The sequence below is a fragment of the Pelobates fuscus genome, chromosome 6 (genome assembly GCF_036172605.1).
Source record: "Pelobates fuscus isolate aPelFus1 chromosome 6, aPelFus1.pri, whole genome shotgun sequence".
Classification (NCBI taxonomy): Eukaryota; Metazoa; Chordata; class Amphibia; order Anura; family Pelobatidae; genus Pelobates; species Pelobates fuscus.
In genome coordinates this window covers 294,736,734-294,755,869 of record NC_086322.1, presented here as the reverse complement: position 1 = coordinate 294,755,869, position 19,136 = coordinate 294,736,734, and the positions used below count along the sequence as shown (strand labels likewise).

The window sequence follows — 19,136 nt, the reverse complement described above, 5'->3', positions numbered from 1 at the left end:
TGACGTATATACAGAATATACATTTATAGAATGGGCCAGTACTGTTTACATCATAAATAGAGTAAGAGAACATTTGGAATGAAGGTGCTTACAAGGAGCCACATATTTGTACTTTATACAGAAACAGTGTTTACCCGTTCAATCCCGATACACTCTCCTCCGTGCTCCAGAATACTGTCCATGCAGAACAAAAGGATGGAAAGAAAGACACCCGTGGATCCCCTTTCCCACCCCCACCCCAAACACTAACTCTGACCCTGCTGTGGAGCTGTAACAGCAAGCAGGGATGATTTCCCCCCCCCCACCCCCTCCCCAGTTTGTTAGAATATGCCTGTGCAAGAGATTAATAGGCTATTTAACATCACAAGAAAGAGCTGAATATTATCTATCAGTTTAATTTCTAACAAAATTAAGCATAATATGTATATACATTTTCCAGGCTCGAATATGAAAACACAGATACTAAGCTATCATGTCCAGGAGCCATCATTTATTATCTTATGACAAGGCACGAAACGCAAAGCTTTGAAGGTCCTATGCAGTCATTGTGACAGAACGCCCCACATCCCTTACACGAGCTCATAGCTTTCAGGCTGCAGGAGCACCACAAAGAAATCTTCTCGTTTCCATTGCAATCAGCGATCACTTGCATGGAGAAGGATGCCTGGCCACTGACGGCATATTTGCCCAGGAGCCCAGGAGGTTGCACATCAGTAGAATAAAGACAGGAAGCCAAGTCTTGGGGCCCCTTAAAGACCTTTCCCAAAGGGGACCTTTTTGTTTTCTTGTGCATTGGCTGAGCAGAAAGTTCTATTGGCAGCTGAGCGTCTGGTCTTTCCGCTTTTGAAAACCTCATGAAAGGGAGATCCAATAGCAAAGGAACTCTGTGCAGATTTCGGATGAAGCTTGCCTTGTTACAAAGACGCTGCTTTGGTTTCCTAAAGGATTTAGAATTTTGATTGCTGGATGGGAACTCCTCCGAGGTAGATAACATTGGGCCAGCAAGTGGCTTTGAATCAGTCGAGTCCTGTTTAACTCCTTCAAAAGGATCCGTAGAGGAACTGAAACCTCTATCATTAGCTTCAAATAGACTGCTGTCCAAAGAAGGCTCAAAACGGGACAGCAAATTCTCATCATTAGTTAGACGAGGAGAAAAAACAACATCACTTGTTGGCAAGTGGTTCTGTTCGGAAAGGTCTCCTGTAGGACAGTCACTGTTATCAGAGAGGCCTAGCTTTATCAGAGATCCAGCCTCAGAGGTCTCTGTCAGAAGTCTCAAGTCTTGCACATCTATTTTGTGGTCAGCAATTTCCTCTTTCACAGCTTTTGACAATGATTTTATATAGGTTTCCAACGTTGGGTGTGTGGTCACATCAGGCTGTGACGGGACCGCTTCTGGCTCTGCTTTGCGGTGGTTGCTCTTCTGCAAAATTTGATCCCCAGACTGAGGACGACTGCTGGCTTCAAAAGGCTCATTCGTCCAGTCCATGCTGAGATCGGTTGAGCCTGGGTACATTTCCACTGAATGACCAGGTAATGAGGTCAGAGCAGTTTGTAAGTCTGCAGAAGACAGTTGGTGGGATTCAGGTGAACCGTTTTGCAGCTGCTCTGCAGTAACCACAAAGTCACTTTTACAGTCTAAAGGATCCCTTATTTTCTCCTTTGTTTCAACAGGTTTAAGTTTATTCTGAAACGTATTTGACACATCACCAAGAACTGGAGTCAAAGACTCAACACTGGATTGGCTAACGTTCTCTGCGACTGGCTCAGCAGCAGTGCAATCTGATGAAGTAGTTTCCTTCTTGTAAATCAAACCGAACTGCACATTATTTTGTTTGTTACATTGTGCTCCAGCCTCTGACTGAATGTCCAAATCACCTTCCAATGTCATCTGTGAATTAAGGGGTTGTACATTGTCCATAACCCTATAACCCTGCACACCGTCAATTATTGTACTAGAAATGGCGGCCTCTGCAGTACACGTATCTTTGGTGTCATTCAATTTTGCTTCTACTACAGAATTACAAACAGCTTCCTTTGCAGCACCAAATCCGTCTGTCCCAGAATAAGTGTTCCTCACGCACGATGTCCAACTGATCCTGACTGGAGGAACGGCTGGCTTTTGCAGGTTTTTCCTCAAATAGGAGGACGAGAGTAATTGTGTTCTGCAGCAATTTGGAGACTGTCTTCTCTGACGTCTCTTAGAGGACCTTCTTCTCTTGGGGTTTGTTGACCAGGTCCTCCTTTTATCAATACTCCCACCTCCCCCTGGCCCTCCACCTCCACCAATTGAGGTTGTGAATTGAGAGCCACTGGTCTGACAGTCAGCAGGTGTGCAGGGATTAGTCCAGCACCCAATGGGACCAGTGTTTGGGATGATCCGTGGACAGATCTGGTAAGCTGGCAAACCTTTATCCAGCCAGGGAGGTTTGATCCGAGAAAGCTGGATCTAGGAATGAAAATAAAAGTTAAGAGTCACAAACAAACATCAGAAATACAGATATTTTAAACACAATAGCTAAAGGGTGAAGATTATAGAGGCTCTGTCACCAGAAATACACCTATCTGATCATTAACACATATGGAACATAAGGAAATGAAAACCAAGAGAAAGAAAGAAAAATATATAAGTTAAAATATGACAGTGCCACTTTAACCATCAGTACTACAAGTGCTGTCAAACTTGTACATAAATGAGAAGCTGAAGAATAAAATGACAAAAATCAGTATAGCCAGAAGGACATTTCAATAGTCATGTCCGGTTTCCGACTCTTCATGGCAGCAATTGGGAGAAAGTGCAACGTTTACACTAAACTTTGGTTTTGATGGAAAACAGACAAAAAGCACTATAAACAATGCCACAACAGAGTGGTTCCAAGGTTCCCAGACACAAAGCTGGATGTTCTGTGAAATTACAATGTGCCCAGGATCTCCAACTTAACGAGCTGATTTCTTATAGGTTTAAAGTCTAATAAGGACGTGCGTTTTAGGAGTTTAAACAATTTAGAAATTATTTCAAATGTTAGATTTACACTGCACTAAATTATTGAGCAAGTGTATTAGAATATGTGTAAAGGAGTCATTATCAGACTGGAGCAATTTAAATGGAGTCCAAAAGAAATGGGATTATTTAAAAGTTGCACTACTGAAGGCAACAGAAAATTGCATTAGGCTTGTCAGTAAAAGCAAAAAATTCAAGAAACCACTGTGGTACTCCACAGATGTAGCCAAAATAGTAAAAAACAAAAAGTTAGCCTTTAGTAATTATAAAAAAACCCAGAGTGAGGAAGACAGAATGACCTATAAAATTAGGCAGAAAGAGGCTAAGCAAGTTATAAGAGCTTCCAAATCACACACAGAAGAGAAAATAGCACAGTCAGTAAAAAGGGGGGACAAAACCTTTTTTAGATACATAAATGAGAAAAGAAAAGTAAAACAAGGATTAGTTAGATTAAAAACAAAAGAAGGAAGGTATGTAGATGAGGATAAAGGTCTAGCTGACTGCCTCAATGAATATTTTTGTTCGGTATTTACAGATGAAAATGAAGGAAAGGGACCTCAGTTAAGAAAAAGGATAAATGAGTCATTTATTACACGTGAGTTTACAGAGGAAGAGGTTCTATTTCATCTGTCAAAAGTAAAGACAAATAAGTCAATGGGACCTGATGGAATACACCCAAAGCTATTAAAAGAGCTTAGTGGTGTACTAGCAAAACCATTAACAGATTTATTTAACCAATCATTGATAACAGGAGTAGTCCCAGAAGATTGGAAGTTAGCGAATGTTGTGCCCATTCACAAGAAAGGTAATAGGGAGGAGTCGGGCAACTATAGGCCAGTAAGCCTAACTTCAGTAGTGGGGAAAGTGATGGAAACCATGTTAAAGGATAGGATTGTTGAACATCTAAAAACACATGGATTTCAAGATCAGAGACAACATGGGTTTACTTCAGGGAGATCATGCCAAACTAATCTTATTGATTTTTTTGATTGGGTAACTAAAATTATAGATCAGGGTGGTGCAGTAGACATTGCTTACCTCGATTTCAGTAAGGCTTTTGACACTGTTGCACATAGAAGGCTTATCAACAAACTACAATCTTTGAGTTTGGATTCCAATATTGTTGAATGGGTAAGGCAGTGGCTGAGTGACAGGCAACAGAGGGTTGTAGTCAATGGAGTATATTCGAAGCTTGGGCTTGTCACCAGTGGGGTACCTCAGGGATCTGTACTTGGACCCATTCTCTTTAATATTTTTATTAGTGATATTGCAGAAGGTCTTGATGGTAAGGTGTGTCTTTTTGCGGATGATACTAAGATATGTAACAGGGTTGATGTTCCAGGAGGGATAAGCCAAATGGAAAATGATTTAGGTAAACTAGAAAAATGGTCAGAGTTGTGGCAACTGACATTTAATGTGGATAAGTGCAAGATAATGCATCTTGGACGTAAAAACCCAAGGGCAGAGTACAGAATATTTGATAGAGTCCTAACCTCAACATCTGAGGAAAGGGATTTAGGGGTGATTATTTCTGATGACTTAAAGGTAGGCAGACAATGTAATAGAGCAGCAGGAAATGCTAGCAGAATGCTTGGTTGTATAGGGAGAGGTATTAGCAGTAGAAAGAGGGAAGTGCTCATGCCATTGTACAGAACACTGGTGAGACCTCACTTGGAGTACTGTACACAGTACTGGAGACCCTATCTTCAGAAGGATATTGATACCTTAGAGAGAGTTCAAAGAAGGGCTACTAAACTGGTTCATGGATTGCAGGATAAAACTTACCAGGAAAGGTTAAAGGATCTTAACATGTATAGCATGGAGGAAAGACGAGACAGGGGGGATATGATAGAAACATTTAAATACATAAAGGGAATCAACACAGTAAAGGAGGAGACTATATTTAAAAGAAGAAAAACTACCACAACAAGAGGACATAGTCTTAAATTAGAGGGACAAAGGTTTAAAAATAATATCAGGAAGTATTACTTTACTGAGAGGGTAGTGGATGCATGGAATAGCCTTCCAGCTGAAGTGGTAGAGGTTAACACAGTAAAGGAGTTTAAGCATGCGTGGGATAGGCATAAGGCTATCCTAACTATAAGATAAGGCCAGGGACTAATGAAAGTATTTAGAAAACTGGGCAGACTAGATGGGCCGAATGGTTCTTATCTGCCGTCACATTCTATGTTTCTATGTTTCTATGTTTCTATGTTTCTATGTTTCTATCTCAAACATGTCTCAGGGATGGCTTTAATGCTGGAGAGAGTCAACAGTATATATATCTATATCTTATGTTGGAGTACATTTCCCGATTCCTGGCAGAGAATTATTGGTAATGTATATGAGCAAAAAAGAGGTAAAAAGTTTGGACACCGTGACTTTAGGGAAGACTGCATGATTGCACGACTAATGGTCAATTTCAGGACAACCTTGTTTTCTACACACACCAGTTAAAAGAGAATTTTGTAACAGACAAATGCAGCTCTCAGGGAGGAAAACCCACTCTGAGTTCAGAATACAGAGACTGTCTCATACCCGGATTGGTGGGACTTTAGGCTCTTCTTTGGTGGGCTGTGGCTTTTCTGTGTAAACACTCTGAATTGTGTTACGAAAGGACTGACGCTGCTCCATCCGTGGCTTCTTTTCGAGGGAGGGGCTGGAGGACTCGGGCTCACAGTTCTTCCTCTTGTGTTCGGATGTCTCAGGGTGCAGCTCAGGAACTCTCTCAGAAGTCGAGGGAAGGTTTCCTTCATCTTTAGGAGGTATATGGGCCTCCAGTGTTGGGATCTCAGGTTCTTTGCTCTCGGTTACAGGTGAAGAGTTGGCCTTGAAATCATCAACCTTTGCAGTTTGTTCAACACGTTCCTCTTTGATTTCTTTTTTAAACACACTCCTAGTTCTGATACGAGCTTCTGGTATCAGTGTCTCCTTGGGAGTGGTGGCTGTATTCTTCTTCTGTCCACCTCGCAGGGGACTTTTGGACACAGGTGTCACACATTTATCATCATTGTCTGATAACGATTCCACAGACAGTCCACATCTACAAAGTGAAAAAGACCAGCATTAAACTACAAAATGCAAGACTTCACATAACACCCAACATTATGCTCCATCAATCCAGAACACATTTGTTAACTCAAAAGTTCTCCGAAGCCAGTGTTTGTAGCACAACAATGAATTTAATTTTTCTGTGGAAACTGTGGCTGAAGGGAACAAAAGCATTAGTGCAACCTCTTTACACTTAATAGCCACATTCATTTCTTTCATGAACGGAGCTACGTCACACATTCTTCTCAACCAAACACTCAAAGGGAGATGGAACATATATGTGAACATCCAATACAAGTACTACTGCCAGGCATGTGCATAGATTGTGAGAGGGCAAGTGTATGTGTGCAGCAATTTTTGCAAATAAAGGCAATTATAATCAGTCTGATGAGAGACAGGGAAACCTATATAAACAGCACCGTTTAGCGGATCTCAAATCACGCGCAAGTATAAAAAAGAGTTTCTTACTTCTGCCCATAAAAGTCTTCAAAAAATGTCTCTTTCCAATCTTCCACTTTCTTTTCTTTGTCCATTTCCTGCCTCATCCGGAGCTGAGCTTCAGGAGTGAACTCCCCTAGGAACAAAAAACGCATCTATGGTCAGAAGTCTTAATAGTGGTGGAATAAAGACCATATTCACAGAAACGCAGAAAACCCACCTTCTGCCAGTCGCTCACGCCATCTCTGGCAAGCGTGAGCAAAGAACTCATTATTCAGGGCACTGCCGCTCATTCTCATTGGCCCTTCTGGAGTGACCTGCAGAGATAGTGAAAAAAGTTTTGGGCTGTTTTAGAGCAAAGAATCTTTTATTAATGAAAATCCTCGTTGTGGATTACTTTATAAATAGTGCAAACAAGTTAACCCTTGGCTCCATTTGAAATCAGCATTTCTACAAGTCATTGCAATAAAACACTTCAAGTCTGTGCCGGTGAAGAAGGGGAGGGATGGCAAAGGCTACAGACACGAGTTCTGCAGCTTTTGCAAGCTGTAGATATGCCTACAATTAAATAAAATGCATGCACATCTTCAGTGTGGGTATATCTACTAAATAGTATTTTGTCAGCAAAGTTCTTTCAGAGACACTGCACAACATGAAACCATCCCAAATTGCATGATATCAGGATACATGAACACACACCAACTTGATTACCTGCTTGGTCTGTGATCATATAAGCAGAGCTTCTATCCAAAATAAATATTAAAGGGTACTGATAATCCCCAGGATTTTTCAAGTTGACTTATCCACTTTTATTGAAATGCATTTGTGAAGTGTGAAAATTTAGACAAAAATTTAAAAAGCCACACCTCTATCCTGCAACTGGGCACTTTCACCTTAGCTCCCTGTCAATCATTGTTAGAAGCGAAAGCATACAGGAGACAAAGTTTCTTTCACCTCGCAATGAATCTAAAAGCTATTTTCTAAAACCTTCAAAAGAAAATAAATGGAGCAAATAGAAGATTCAAAGTGGTACTGCACATAGCACCAAGTCCTTATCAATTCATGTTAAACCTTATATGGACTATTGTACTCAACACTAATTATTTACTTTTGTAGGAAGAAATATTGCTTTAAAAAAAAAACAAAAAAAAATACAACATACTAGGAACTTGAAACTACAGCACAAATTTCAAGGCTATAACAATGCAAGATAGAGAATGAAGAATTGGTATGAGTACAATGTTTTGTTATAAACAAAGGGGGCTTATTCACTGAACTGTGAATTGAGAATGAACAGAAAAACTGTAGTCTCGCAAATTGGTGATCTATCAGGTCCACTGTAAATTCTTAAAAATTCATAGTTCAGTGGAGGGGAGAAAAATAAAAATGTGATTTTACCAACAGGACCAGATAAAGCCCGTTTCGGGCTTGGACTCACCTGTCTGTCCACATCAGGAAGTAGGAGGAGGAGCTGCTGCTGCAAGCTGTGTGGCAGAGCATTGAACGTTCTCACATTTATAAGAGCTCGAAGATTTGTGTTAACGAGTATAGACCCAGGGGTCTCAAAGTCAATCTCCTCCGCCTTATTCTTCTTCACCTGACCTACAGCAGCAAAGTGTAAAAACATCTTTAGAAAACAAATGGCGTACACAGAAGAAAAAATAAAATAAAAAGTTGCTTAAACTTAAATTTTTTGCAATCACCGGATATAATTCTTGAAAAGCCAGAGTTGCACATTGTGTGGATTAATAAGAGCAGCAAAGCAGACAAACCGACCTGATGTGGTGCTCCTGATCCCTCTTAGGTGATGTGGGTTGTCCCGACTTAAAGCAGCTCGTCTATGAAGATTTAGATTTCCCCCAAGGTTTCTGCTACTGGAGGACTGTCCTTCCCGGCCGGCGGATGAGCCTAAGACATAACATGAGAAGTTAGTTGTGTAATCCACACAATGTTGATAAGCCAAAAATGAGGATATTCCATAAATATAACTCACCTGAAGTAGAGGGTAAATGAGCCCCATTTACTTTCAGAGGAGTAAGGACCACACGCGGCAACAGAACCCCACTCCTTCTCTTCTGCTTATTCATCTGATAAAGTAAATAAACCAGAGTAAGATCAAACAATGCATACAGTCTCAATTAATCCTCAAATTTGCACCAGAGGGTCACATACCTGCACCAAAGACCTAGTTTCTCTGCCACGATACTCTCCAGAACAAGACGCATTGCAGGTCTCAACTGCTAAAGAATAAATAAATAATTTGATATATAAAATTGAGTGACATACTTAGGAGACACCCCAATGTGTGTGAGATTATATATACACACATATATATTGGACACATAGTAGATTTACCCTAAATAAAAACATGCATGCATTTAATTAATCACCCCCCTCCTATAGGGGTTCTATCTAAAAACAGATTGCAATAGCTGTAGATTTCTTGTCTGCTGCCTTTCTAAGCCATTCCTTTCCCTACCAGCCAAGACTTTCTGTGGCTGTCCAAATCACAGACTACCTAATGCAGCTCAATGAGAAGTCTTTGCAAGGCAGGTGCTCTGTGCGATTGCTGCCTCTTGAGTTTAGCTCCACCGAGTTAACCAAACCAGGAAGTAACAGGACCGGTTGTCTGATTGAAGGGAAAAGGTGTAACAAGGTTAAATAGTAGAGTGCTTTATGGGGTCTGGAGTGTCCCTTTAACATTCAACAGCCACCATTTGCTGTATGTTTGCCTTTTAAAATTAAGCATTAGAATAAAGTCCCCAGAATTCAATTTTAAGTGGCCAACAAGTGTCTTAAAAACCAATAGGGGTAGCAATGAATAATGAATAATTCGGTCATACCAAACCAGCCTTTGAAGAACACACACGAACACACACACACGAACACACACACACGAACACACACACACGAACACACGAACGCGCACACACACACGAACACACACACGAACACACACACACGAACACACACACACGAACACACACACACGAACACACACACACGAACACACACACGAACACACACACGAACACACACACACGAACACACACACACGAACACACACACACACACACACACACACACACACACACACGAACACACACACACACACACACACACACACACACACACACACACACACACACACACACACACACACACACACACACACACACACACACACACACACACACACACACACACACACACACACACACACACACACACACACACACACACACACACACACACACACACACACACACACACACACACACACACACACACACACACACACACACACACACACACACACACACACACACACACACACACACACACACGATAATATACAGCTGAAAATGAAAGATAAGCAGCACATTCCATACTGGTATAGGTTCTTTATGGACTGGGTTGTTACAAAGAGTCAAATCAGAGCAATGGAACGTTTGATTGCTTTATTCCGCGTTGGTGGCATGGAGATCACAGTCCGTGCCTTGGCTCACAGGACTGATTTTCTGTTTATTTGAATTTCTGGAAAGCATGGCAGCAAATACAGTGGTATTAGAGCCGCCTGAACACGTATCATTTAAAACACTACCTGTGAATGTCACTGGACAGTTACCACGACATACATGAAACAGGCAAGTTGTCTTACATCACTATTTGCCAGCATCTCAGCCACACTAAACGGACAGCCACACTAACCCAGCATTACAAGTAGAATTGCAGAGCCAACACCAATAGCGTCTGGGCCAGACACACAACCACAAGCAAATATACAACCGCCCCAGCTAGCATCTCAGTGAACCCTGCACACAGCTCACCTGACACAGACACAATGGCTAGTACCACAACCACACTATGCCGCCACCAACTGTGAGCTTAGAGGAAACATTCATCCACAATCAAAGGGATGCCTGCCCATTGCAGGGGATAAAACAAAATTAAAACAGTCTCAGAGTAAAAGCATAACTGAAGCTTTTACTTAGGTGAGAGATGCAGCAGATTAAGTCAATGCTGGCAAATTCGCAGGACACTGAATGTGAATATTTATGCCACGCATCAAGTTCCAGGATGTCTTCGTCATTTTTAGTCAGTCATTAGAACACACCATTAGGCGACAGCCCCTCTACAACGCTTGCCCCCTGCAGACACTCAGTCACTTGCAAGCCACACTGCTTCTGTGTCACCGTACCTGGAGTTCCTGAGCTGCCTTCCATCCATTGGCCTCCTTCCTCATCTGCTGTATCTTCCATGTCTCCATCTTCAGGCAAGGACACAACACGAGACCACTGCGTTGCATTCTTCTACAGAGAAAATACACAGAGGTATATTCACTGTTAGAGGATAGAGAGAGCAGGGTCCTAGCTGAAGGCATACTCAAGTTCCTCATTCTCCCACAAAACCATCAACTTGCCCTCCAGCCACATTCCATACAATAGGACGACATTTGTTTAAATCAAGACAATTTCTAACAGTTCATATGAGCATGATACTTCTGTATGCATCAATGTGTGTGGGCCTTATAGATCTATTTCAGGAACACACAGGGGAACAAAAATGCAATTTTTGGGTCTTCCAACAGTCTTCTCATACACTGATAAAATGTTTGTTAAATTAGAAGCCCTTCTTAACAAAGGATCCAGAAACTCTTCTATCAGCAACCCTGGTATATCATCTGTCATGAGCACACCACACATACATGGGATCCAATTGCTTGGCACTTTACACCATCATTTAAGTAGATTTGCAAAACTTTGAGCAAGCCAAGCGATACCACGGCTTACTGAAGAACTTCAAATTGCTACCAGTTGGTACCATCAATGCAATTTGTGGAGGAAGTATAAAAGTACATACTTCAGGCCATAGCGAGTCTTGCGAAAAGCACAGATAATTCTTGTATTTAGAAACATTTTGCATTCATGATTTCAGTCCCCCCACACCCCAATCCTATTAAAGGAGCACTCTAAACACCATAGCCACAACATGTACTCGCTGTAGTTATGGTACTTTAGATATTTGGGCACTGTTCTTTGTTTTTGTCAAATCATTTTGAGACAAACAAGACGGTAATGCTGCTGAAGTGTAATTTACATTTCATCAAAGGGGCAACTCCTGTACAACCTGGACAGAAATGGTTAGACTAGCATGCGCGGTAATCATTATGGTGCTTTATATATCCTGTTAAACTCTCAGGAGATGGTTCACCTCGAAGGTGCATAATTTCAGGTCAAAACCCTGAATTAAACTCACTCACCTTCATGGTAAAAAGGCTGATCCGCCCTGGAAGTTTGTAGAAAAGGGCTTCTCGAGTTCTCGAATTGGAGTGTAACATGGTGTTCAGACAGGCCAGCGGTGAGGAACCACTGCTGAGTACATGGACATCATGAAATAGACATGAAAGTCAACACCAAACCACATTAACACCAGACCACCACCAGACATCCCATCACAAGTCCAAAATGTAATATCCCACACACACAACTTACACCTACACATATAAATATTACACATCGAAACACATCTGCTTACCTTCTGCAGACGCAACAGTCAAGGGGAATAAAAATAGAAATTAAAAAAAAATTAGTCCAGTACAAAGAATACTTCATACATCAGCACCCAAAGCTATTATCCTATCGACTCTCTGCCCAAACTGCTCTTTGCAGTAACCACATACAGGAGTTCCTGCAAATTCCCCATCCGTGTAGGTTCTGCAGTGAGAGCTCAAACAAGGAAGTGACTCCGTCAATCATGATGCTCATTTAACCTCCCAGAGCACTACTTTATGAACACAGCAAGAATCTGAGAAACAGTTTGATTGTTCACTCTTTCTGCTGTAACACATGAATTGCAACTCTCAGAACCCTAAGCCACGACATATTGTGGGGAGGGGGGGGGTCGAAGCATAACTAGCTGTATTCTCCTTTGCTCTTTTTGCTTTTGTTTACAACTTTCGAGATTACCATCCTGGTTAATACGTGAAGACTTTTTCTGCCCATTTAGGGACTACTATCTTGTGACAAACTGCCTTTTGTCACTGGATTTTTATGTGACAAACTGCCCTTTGCCCCTGGCTGTTGGAGGAGCCTGATTGCGTTCACCCACTGGAAAATGGAGCCCAGTATTGGGTTCAGGGTGGGTGGAGGACGGCGAGACCCCAACCAAGCTGCGGCGGCTCTTGGGGTCTGCAGTAGTTATGGTGTTGAGTGGAGTGCTTGGAGCCCTCGTGAGCACTAGGAGCATCCGTCAGCGGAAGGTACCCAGTCGGGGAGCCAGGCGTTCTGTTACATATCTCTTTGCACATTTTACTATACTGCAACACACACTACAGGGTGTCTCAATGAAGTGTGAATTGTGGAATTCAAAATTAAATTTCAAATTTTGGCCAAAATAAACAAATTGAAAACACGGAGCACCGATTTTTCTTCTTTTTTAATTGGGTTTTAAATTCACTCCAGTTCTTCACTAAACATTTATAGGGACACTATAGTCACCAAAACAACTTTAGCTTAATTAAGTAGTTTTGGTGTATAGGTTATGCCCCATGCACTCTCACAGCTCAATTCTCTGTCATTCAAGAGTTAAATCATTTTCGTTTATGCAGCACTAGACACACCTTCCCTGGCTATGACCAACATATCCTGCATGAAAACAAAATGTTTTCATTTTCAGTCAGATGTGTTATCTCCTGCTCTGTAAATTCAACTTTAAATCATACACAAGAGGCAGGGTATAGCACGCTATTAACAGGGCAAGAGATAAGAAATTCTAAGTAAAAACAGATTTTTTGCAATAAAGGAAGTTTGAATATTAGATGCCTCTCTACAGGAAGTGTTTAGGAAGGCTGTGAAGTCACATGCAGGAAGGCTGTGAAGTCACATGCAGGAAGGCTGTGAAGTCACATGCAGGAAGGCTGTGAAGTCACATGCAGGAAGGCTGTGAAGTCACATGCAGGAAGGCTGTGAAGTCACATGCAGGAAGGCTGTGAAGTCACATGCAGGAAGGCTGTGAAGTCACATGCAGGAAGGCTGTGAAGTCACATGCAGGAAGGCTGTGAAGTCACATGCAGGAAGGTGTGACTACAGCTGCATAAACAAAGTGATTTAACCTAAATGGCAGAGAATTGAGCAGTGAAACTGCAGGAGCATGATCTATACACCATAACTGCTTTATTAAGATAAGATTGACTGGGTGACTATGGTGTCCCTTTAATTATGATGCACAAGAAAACAAAATTTAAATATAGGGTATGGGGGGGTTTATTTGGAAACGTTCTTCAACTCTGTTATAGTGAGAACTTTTCTATATTGGCTACATTTTGCAGTTCAGTTCTTAAACACACTACATTCTGTTAAAAATAAAAACATCCTATGAATTCACTTTGAATTGCTAGCAATTGACAGTTTTCTATTTTACTGATGAAAGTGAACTTCCACAGATGCAAGAGGCTGCTCCCCATCCACAATCTCCCTCACCCCAGCAAACAAACCCCATTTTATAAACTTTTTGACATTATCACTCTTCATATATTCCCAAGTAACTCCACAAACACATACCTGGTTTCTTTGAGCCCCTCTGCTTCAATCACATTCAGGATCTGCTTTGGAGTCATTGGGGCATCAGAATAATTTTCCAATACCTGAATGGAAACAAGGTTGATTACTTGAAATTGTTCTTGGAAATGAGAAAAATATCCCTTTAATATAATCCACATTAACACAATGCAGGCAGCCTTATATAGTGCAACCCTCCCCTTTTCCAATAGCAACACATATCTTATCATTAGATATATCACAAATAGCATTTCTCCATGGTAACAAGAATCATAGTCTGGTGAATACCACTGCCATTGTGGTACTCAAAACAAGTTTACGTTACCCAGCAACCATGACAAACTCATGGCATCACTTCAATCCACGCACGCCAATAACATGCACTCTAACCCTGTATATTGAATAACCCACTGAAAAAGAACACACAGCACACTTTACTACACCCCCATATCTATTACACATTCACAGAGCCCGATATAACCATCGCATGCACAACCTTACTCATTATGCAGATCAACTCCCACATACATACTGCATGTAGCTCCAAATCAGAACATCCAAACCACGCACCTGAACTCCCAGCAAACTTCATACAGGTTGCCAGACACATCATGCTCTCCTGGACTAACTTATTCTTCAAACCCCTGAGGCAGTATGTAAAAAGTGCTACTCTGTAGTAGGCTTCATTCTTTTGCTGTGTAGGATAGGTTACCTTTTTGACTGGCTGATTTCCCTCGTCAAACAGCATTTGATTTCTACCTGGTCCTTTAATTTTCATATGCCGTCCATCAAGACTCATAAGCAGTATATATCCAAGAAAACAGGATGTATATATGATTCATGGCACACCCCACTCACCCCTTCCCCGTGATATACCCACACCCCTCCGTGTCCTCCCCCCCGTGATATTCCCACACCCCCCCTCCGTGTGTCCCCCCGTGGGATATTTCCCACAACCCCCCCTCCGTGTGTCCCCCCGTGGGATATTTCCCACAACCCCCCCCCTCTGTGAAATTTCCCACAACCCCCCCTTCGTGATATTTCCCACAACCCCCCCCTTCGTGATATTTCCCACAACCCCCCCCTTCGTGATATTTCCCACAACCCCCCCCTTCGTGATATTTCCCACAACCCCCCCCTTCGTGATATTTCCCACAACCCCCCCCTTCGTGATATTTCCCACAACCCCCCCCTTCGTGATATTTCCCACAACCCCCCCCTTCGTGATATTTCCCACAACCCCCCCCTTCGTGATATTTCCCACAACCCCCCCCTTCGTGATATTTCCCACAACCCCCCCCTTCGTGATATTTCCCACAACCCCCCCCTTCGTGATATTTCCCACAACCCCCCCTTCGTGATATTTCCCACAACCCCCCCTTCGTGATATTTCCCACAACCCCCCCTTCGTGATATTTCCCACAACCCCCCCCTTCGTGATATTTCCCACAACCCCCCCCCTCCGTGATATTTCCCACAACCCCCCCCTCCGTGATATTTCCCACAACCCCCCCCCGTGATATTTCCCACAACCCCCCCCTCCGTGATATTTCCCACAACCCCCCCCTCCGTGATATTTCCCACAACCCCCCCCTCCGTGATATTTCCCACAACCCCCCCCTCCGTGATATTTCCCACAACCCCCCCTCCGTGATATTTCCCACAACCCCCCCTCCGTGATATTTCCCACAACCCCCCCTCCGTGATATTTCCCACAACCCCCCCTCCGTGATATTTCCCACAACCCCCCTCTCCGTGATATTTCCCACAACCCCTCCGTGTCTCCCCCTCCGTGATATTTCCCACACCCCCCTCCGCGTCTCCCCCTCCCGTGATATTTCCCACACCCCCTCTGCGTCTCCCCCTCCCGTGATATTTCCCACACACCCCTCCGTGTCTCCCCCTCCCGTGATATTTCCCACACACGCCTCCGTGTCTCCCCCTCCCGTGATATTTCCCACACACGCCTCCGTGTCTCCCCCTCCCGTGATATTTCCCACACACCCTTCCGTGTCTCCCCCTCCCGTGATATTTCCCACACACCCCTCCGTGTCTCCCCCTCCCGTGATATTTCCCACACACCCCTCCGTGTCTCCCCCTCCCGTGATATTTCCCACACACCCCTCCGTGTCTCCCCCTCCCGTGATATTTCCCACACACCCCTCCGTGTCTCCCCCTCCCGTGATATTTCCCACACACCCCTCCGTGTCTCCCCCTCCCGTGATATTTCCCACACACCCCTCCGTGTCTCCCCCTCCTGTGATATTTCCCACACACCCCTCCGTGTCTCCCCCTCCCGTGATATTTCCCACACACCCCTCCGTGTCTCCCCCTCCCGTGATATTTCCCACACACCCCTCCGTGTCCCCTCCCCCGTGATATTCCCACGCCACCCCCCAGACTCTCCCCCGTTATTGCCCCCAGTCTCTCTCCCCGTTATTCCCCCCGTTATCCCCACTCTCCTTCATTCCCCCCCTCCCTCCCCAGTCATCCCCCCGTTATTCCCCCCTCTCTCCCCCCCGTTATTCCCCCCTCCCTCGTTATCCCCCCTCCCTCGTTATCCCCCCTCCCTCCAGTCTCTCTCCCCCGTTATTCCCCCCTCCCTCCAGTCTCTCTCCCCCGTTATTCCCCCCTCCCTCCAGTCTCTCTCCCCCGTTATTCCCCCTCCCTCCAGTCTCTCTCCCCCGTTATTCCCCCTCCCTCCAGTCTCTCTCCCCCGTTATTCCCCCCTCCCTCCAGTCTCTCTCCCCCGTTATTCCCCCCTCCCTCCAGTCTCTCTCCCCCGTTATTCCCCCCTCCCTCCAGTCTCTCTCCCCCGTTATTCCCCCCCTCCCTCCAGTCTCTCTCCCCCGTTATTCCCCCCCTCCCTCCAGTCTCTCTCCCCCGTTATTCCCCCCCTCCCTCCAGTCTCTCTCCCCCGTTATTCCCCCCCTCCCTCCCCCCCTCCCTCCCCGTTATTCCCCCCCTCCCTCCCCCCTCCCCGTTATTCCCCCCCTCCCTCCCCCCTCCCCGTTATTCCCCTCCTCCCTCCCCCCCTCCCCGTTATTCCCCTCCTCTCTCCTCCCCCCCTCCCCGTTATTCCCCTCCTCTCTCCCCCCCTCCCCGTTATTCCCCTCCTCTCTCCCCCCCCCTCCCCGTTATTCCCCTCCTCTCTCCCCCCCCTCCCCGTTATTCCCCTCCTCTCTCCCCCCCTCCCCGTTATTCCCCTCCTCTCTCCCCCCCCCTCCCCGTTATTCCCCTCCTCTCTCCCCCCCCTCCCCGTTATTCCCCTCCTCTCTCCCCCCCCCTCCCCGTTATTCCCCTCCTCTCTCCCCCCCCCTCCCCGTTATTCCCCTCCTCTCTCCCCCCCCTCCCCGTTATTCCCCTCCTCTCTCCCCCCCCTCCCCGTTATTCCCCTCCTCTCTCCCCCCCCTCCCCGTTATTCCCCTCCTCTCTCCCCGTTATTCCCCCCTCTCTCTCTCCCCGTTATTCCCCCCAGCCCCCCGGTGTCTCTCACCATTCTGGCGGCCTCGGCCCACGTGCGCTCCCGGCGCCCTTTCTGTTTGTCCCTCATGGCGGGTCCGGCTCGGTGTGGGGGAGGATGGGGCTCCGCGGTTGCTCTCAGGGCGGGGGCTGGGGATCCGCAGGCTGTGCTCGGCTCGGGGGCTGATGGGAATTGCAGTCCGCTGCGGCCCGAGCTGCTCCTTGTCACCGGAACCACACTCCCCACAATGCACCTCACTCCAGACTTCCGCCCCCGCCTCGGCCGGCACGTGACCCTGGTCCCAGGCCGCGATTGGCTGAGCTGAGGGTGCGATCTCGCGAGAGCAGGAAGCGCCCACTAAGACGTCACCAGCTCGTGGGGCTCCAGGGGCGGGGCCAGAAAGGGGGAGGGGGAACCGGAAGTGTGTGTCAAAGGGGGGAGGGGGCGTGTACAACCCAGAAATCTATTTATTTACAATTATGATAATATAAACAGCATTTATAGCCAGGTCACCGAATATGGGGGACTCAGCACCCCAACATATACTGTATACTGAATATGGGGGACACAGCACCCCAACATACACTGTATACTGAATATGGGGGACACAGCACCCCAACATACACTGTATACTGAATATGGGGGACCCAGCACCCCAAAACCTACTGTATACTGAATATGGGGGACCCAGCACCCCAACATACACTGTATACTGAATATGGGGGACCCAGCACCCCAACATATACTGTATACTGAATATGGGGCACCCAGCACCCCAACATATACTGTATACTGAATATGGGGGACACAGAACCCCAACATATACTGTATACTGAATATGGGGGATCCAGCACCTCAACATATACTGTATACTGAAAATGGGGGACTCAGCACCCCAACATATACTGTATACTGAATATGGGGCACCCAGCACCCCAACATACACTGTATACTGAATATGGGGGACCCAGCACCCCAACATATACTGTATACTGAATATGGGGGACCAAGCACCCCAACATATACTGTATACTGAATATGGGGCACCAAGCACCCCAACATATACTGTATACTGAATATGGGGGACCAAGCACCCCAACATATACTGTATACTGAATATGGGGGACCCAGCATCTCAACATATACTGTATACTGAATATGGGGGACCCAGCACCCCAACATATACTGTATACTGAATATGGGGGACACAGAACCCCAACATATACTGTATACTGAATATGGGGGATCCAGCACCTCAACATATACTGTATACTGAAAATGGGGGACCCAGCACCCCAACATATACTGTATACTGAATATGGGGGGCACAGCACCCCAACATATACTGTATACTGAATATGGGGGACCCCGCACCCCAACATACACTGTATACTGAATATGGGGACCCAGCACCCCAACATATACTGTATACTGAATATGGGGCACACAGCACCCCAACATATACTGTATACTGAATATGGGGCACACAGCACCCCAACATATACTGTATACTGAATATGGGGGACCCAGCACCCCAAAACCTACTGTATACTGAATATGGGGGACACAGCACCCCAACATATACTGTAACGTGAATATGGGGGACACAGCCCCCCAACATATA

The 19,136-nt window shown here is 45.2% G+C and overlaps 1 protein-coding gene across 3 annotated transcripts; it reads right to left on the bottom strand.

The window, feature by feature from the left end:
- Positions 1–17,811, bottom strand: ASXL1 (ASXL transcriptional regulator 1). 3 transcript variants are annotated; one of them, XM_063459535.1, is made up of 12 exons: positions 17,546–17,811; positions 14,047–14,135; positions 11,754–11,862; positions 10,692–10,803; positions 8,663–8,730; positions 8,484–8,577; positions 8,267–8,398; positions 7,929–8,092; positions 6,711–6,807; positions 6,521–6,626; positions 5,540–6,044; positions 1–2,449 (listed from the first exon to the last, which is right to left on the bottom strand). In XM_063459535.1, exons 1-12 carry the CDS (start codon positions 17,600–17,602, stop codon positions 494–496), a joined length of 3,489 nt encoding a protein of 1,162 aa, XP_063315605.1. In that variant the 5' UTR covers positions 17,603–17,811; the 3' UTR covers positions 1–493. The 3 variants fall into 3 exon arrangements, with proteins under 3 accessions (XP_063315605.1, XP_063315607.1, XP_063315606.1); XM_063459537.1 differs by having other exon boundaries at positions 8,663–8,727; XM_063459536.1 differs by having other exon boundaries at positions 11,754–11,865; positions 14,053–14,135.
- Between the last annotated feature and the right edge of the window lie 1,325 nt (positions 17,812–19,136).